Raw genomic sequence first — 3404 nt, forward strand, 5'->3', positions numbered from 1 at the left:
ACTGTTGCTTTGTCCGACAAGCCGTGGCGCTGTCACGCCACACAGAGTGGAAAATACATCGCGGAGCAAAGAGGAAACTGACAACACATCGACAGACGAGACAGAGCAGGTTACTTATGATATTAAACAAAGTCCCAGCTTTCAAACTGTGTAGTTATTAAAAAAATTCAAACAATAAAAACGTTTTGTGGCTCTTAAATGGGTTGTGACCATGATCGTGACAGATTGCAGAGGCTCGTGAACCGATCATCTCTTCCTACTAGTCCATTTATATCATCAAATAAACATGAATGAACATGAGAATGAATGTTGTTTCAAACGCGGAAAGACGTCAATATGCACAATTTTTCAAGTTTAACTCCACCGAGGTTAATCTTCTAACTCCTGACTGCTTTGTCGGACAAAATGGCGGATGCGGTGTTCTGATTGGTTAGATCGCTTGTCAATCAAACTCCCCAAGCGCTCTTTGATGACGTGGCTGATTACGTTTCTGGTGATAATCTGTCAATCATCGCCTTGACAATGTGATTGGTCCGAACAGTTTCTGTTCGGGCATAATTACTCCTCTACGGATCAAGTCCAGACCGAACTGTGTTGTGGGCGGGGCTAAGTTCGGCTGGCATCCAGGCTAGGTCGTCCAGGATGGAGAGGCTGACCGTCGATCGTGCTGACCTTTTCAAAAGCATGTTTTAGCGTCTCGTCGTGAGACTGCTCCAGGGGAATGTCATCGTGGTCCGAGAGAATCAGTCTCCCGATCCCGCTCTGTTCCCGTGAGGCAGTACTCACTGGTCCCTGGTCAGTCTCTCCCACCTGCACTCGCACATCCTTACCCAGCAAATTTTTATTCCAAGAGGCATCTGAGCACAAACATCCCAATAATTTATTAAACGCTGGCCAATTCGTTCCCAAAATTATCGGATGCCAGAGGTGCGGGTTAACTGCCACCTCCACATTATGCTTTTGTCCCCTAAATTGAATAACGACTGGTACTATAGGATATTTCACCACGTCCCCGTGCACACACCGCACCCTAACCATGCAGCTTGTATCCAATGCCCCGGATGAAATCAGGCTTTGATGAACGGAGGTTTGGTTACAACCTGAGTCCACCAAAGCCTGATAGGTACCCCCCTTGATACTCACAGGTATTTGGTACCAGCCAGCTTGACCAGGGGCAGCCTGCGGGTCGTCTGGGACCCAGATCATCGTCCCCACTTCCATAACCGGACACCTGTCCACAAAATGGTCCGGGTCCCCGCAACGCCAACAGGCCGGCCCAGACCTGCCCGCCGCTCTTGTGGCAGAGAGTTGGCTGAATGGTTGGCACGGAGAGAGGGGAGAAACAGGAGCGGGGTCCGGCCCAGCAGCAGCCAGTCCCACCCCCCTGGGCGGGGCTCTGGGCCCGAAAAACTGTCCTTGATTCCCCCCCCGGGGCGGAACACGAGGCGGGCCGGGTGGACGAGACCTGGGTAGAAGGACAGGTTTAGAGAGAGAGAGGGGAAGAGAAGGAGAGAGAGAGACAGATGGTAAGGGTTCGCCGACCCCTGGGCACGCCACCATGTGATCCTCCGCCAGTTGGATGGCCGAGTCCAGCAACGTGGGCCGGTGGCAATGGACCCACTTGGCGGTCTTCTTAGGTAGCCGAGTGATAAATTGCTCCAGCACCACCCGATCGATCACTTGCTCCAAGTCGCTTCCGTCGGCCAACAGCCATTTGCGGCACGAGTCCCGGAGCTGTTGGGCCATCACGAAGGGCCGGCCAGACTCACCCAGCTCCAGAGACCGAAAGCGCTGACGATGTTACTCTGGGGTCCGGCCGACCCGCTGCAGGATGGCCCTCTTGAGGTCGTTGAAGACCAGGAGGTTCTGTATGGGTAGCTGCTGCGCTGCCACCTGCGACTCACCCAATAGCAGTGGGACGAGTCGCATGGGCCACTGATCCCGGGGCCAACCTGACACCTCCGCTGTCTTCTCAAATAGGTCCAGGAAGGCCTCCGGGTCATCTTGCGGGCCCATTTTGTTGAGGGGCAGTTGGAATGGCGCAGCAGCCGGTCCGGTGGTCTCCACAAGAACCTCCCGGTCAGTGCAGCTCCAGAACCTCTCGCGGTCCTCCTGCTCTGCTGGACCCGCATGATGGCCTCGAACCGGCGCTCCTGGTCCATAGGAAGATCCAGCAGGGCTCTGTGCTGGTCTTGATGCAGGACCGTGAGGAATGCGATGATGTCCGCAAACGGTGTGGCGGGGGCGGGGGTTGCCTGCATGGCGGCGGCTTCCGTCTTCCTTCCCAGGTTTCGACACCAGTGTAGTAATGATCAAGTTTGTCAGGGAAGGAAGAGGACAAGGGTCGGCTTTGACTGCTGACTGAGTTTTTATCTCACCAAGAAAAATAAACAAACAAAAGACTGTGCAACGCACAATCAAACAATCCACATCTACAGACGGGCTTCACTCCAGCATTGATCTCCTGATCAGCTCCAGCAGTCTCAGTCAGCAGTCCCTCTCTCTCTCCCACACTCCTGCTTCTCCTGGTGTTTTATCCTGTCTCCGCGCCAATTACTGGAATGAGAAACAGGTGTTCGTGATTTGCATTCAACCTGCTCGTTTACCACGCGTCTCTTGACGCTCTCTGCTGTTGCAGACTTCGCTGAACCATGCCCCCCCTCGCCACACACACATCTTCATTCTTTATAAATCTCTCCAACAGTGTGTAATGTTAGCTTTAGCCCGTTAGCTGCAGCCTAGCTACTATCAAACTCATTCAGAATCAAATGTAAACATCCAAATAAATACTATACTCACAGGAATCGATGCATGCGTGCAGCATGCATGACGAACATCTTGTGAAGATCCATTTGAGGGTTATATTAGCTGTGTGAACTTTGCAAATGCACTGTATTATAGTCGACAGCTCAGAGGGGGCAGGGAACGCGCGATTTAAAGGGGTCGCAGCATGAATCGGTGCATAGTTAATGATGCCCCAAAATAGGCAGTTAAAAAAATTAATTAAAAAAAAAATCTATGGGGTATTTTGAGCTGAAACTTCACAGACACATTCAGGGGGACACCTTAGACATATTACATCTTGTAAAAAAAATGTCGGTGGCACCTTTAAAGGGTTAGTTCCCCCAAAATGTAAATTCTGTCATTAATTACTCACACTCATGTCGTTCCAAACACGTAAGACTTTGTTCATCTTCAGAACACAAATATCTTTTTGATGACAGAATGCTGTCAGATTTCCTTCCATTGACTGCCTTTGTAACTACCATTTTGACACTTCAAAATCTTCATAAAGAGATATGAATCCATATGAATCAAGTGATTTAGTCCAAATTTTCTGAAAAGAATCGATCGCTTGTTATGATGAACAGATTTAATTTAGGCTTTTACACGCATGTAAACAT

The 3404-nt window shown here is 50.4% G+C and overlaps 1 protein-coding gene across 1 annotated transcript in view; it reads right to left on the reverse strand.

The window, feature by feature from the left end:
- The window catches only part of LOC125258652, a 13593-nt gene extending 11847 nt beyond the window's left edge, over positions 1–1746 (reverse strand). Inside the window, exons 1-3 of the mRNA XM_048175595.1 lie at positions 1543–1746; positions 1144–1312; positions 710–857 (exon numbers count right to left, since the gene is read on the reverse strand). Coding sequence (XP_048031552.1) covers positions 710–857; positions 1144–1312; positions 1543–1746 — 521 coding nt within the window. The remainder of the gene's footprint in view (positions 1–709; positions 858–1143; positions 1313–1542) is intronic.
- Between the last annotated feature and the right edge of the window lie 1658 nt (positions 1747–3404).

Source organism: Megalobrama amblycephala, linkage group LG23, assembly GCF_018812025.1.
Source record: "Megalobrama amblycephala isolate DHTTF-2021 linkage group LG23, ASM1881202v1, whole genome shotgun sequence".
Lineage (NCBI taxonomy): Eukaryota > Metazoa > Chordata > Actinopteri > Cypriniformes > Xenocyprididae > Megalobrama > Megalobrama amblycephala.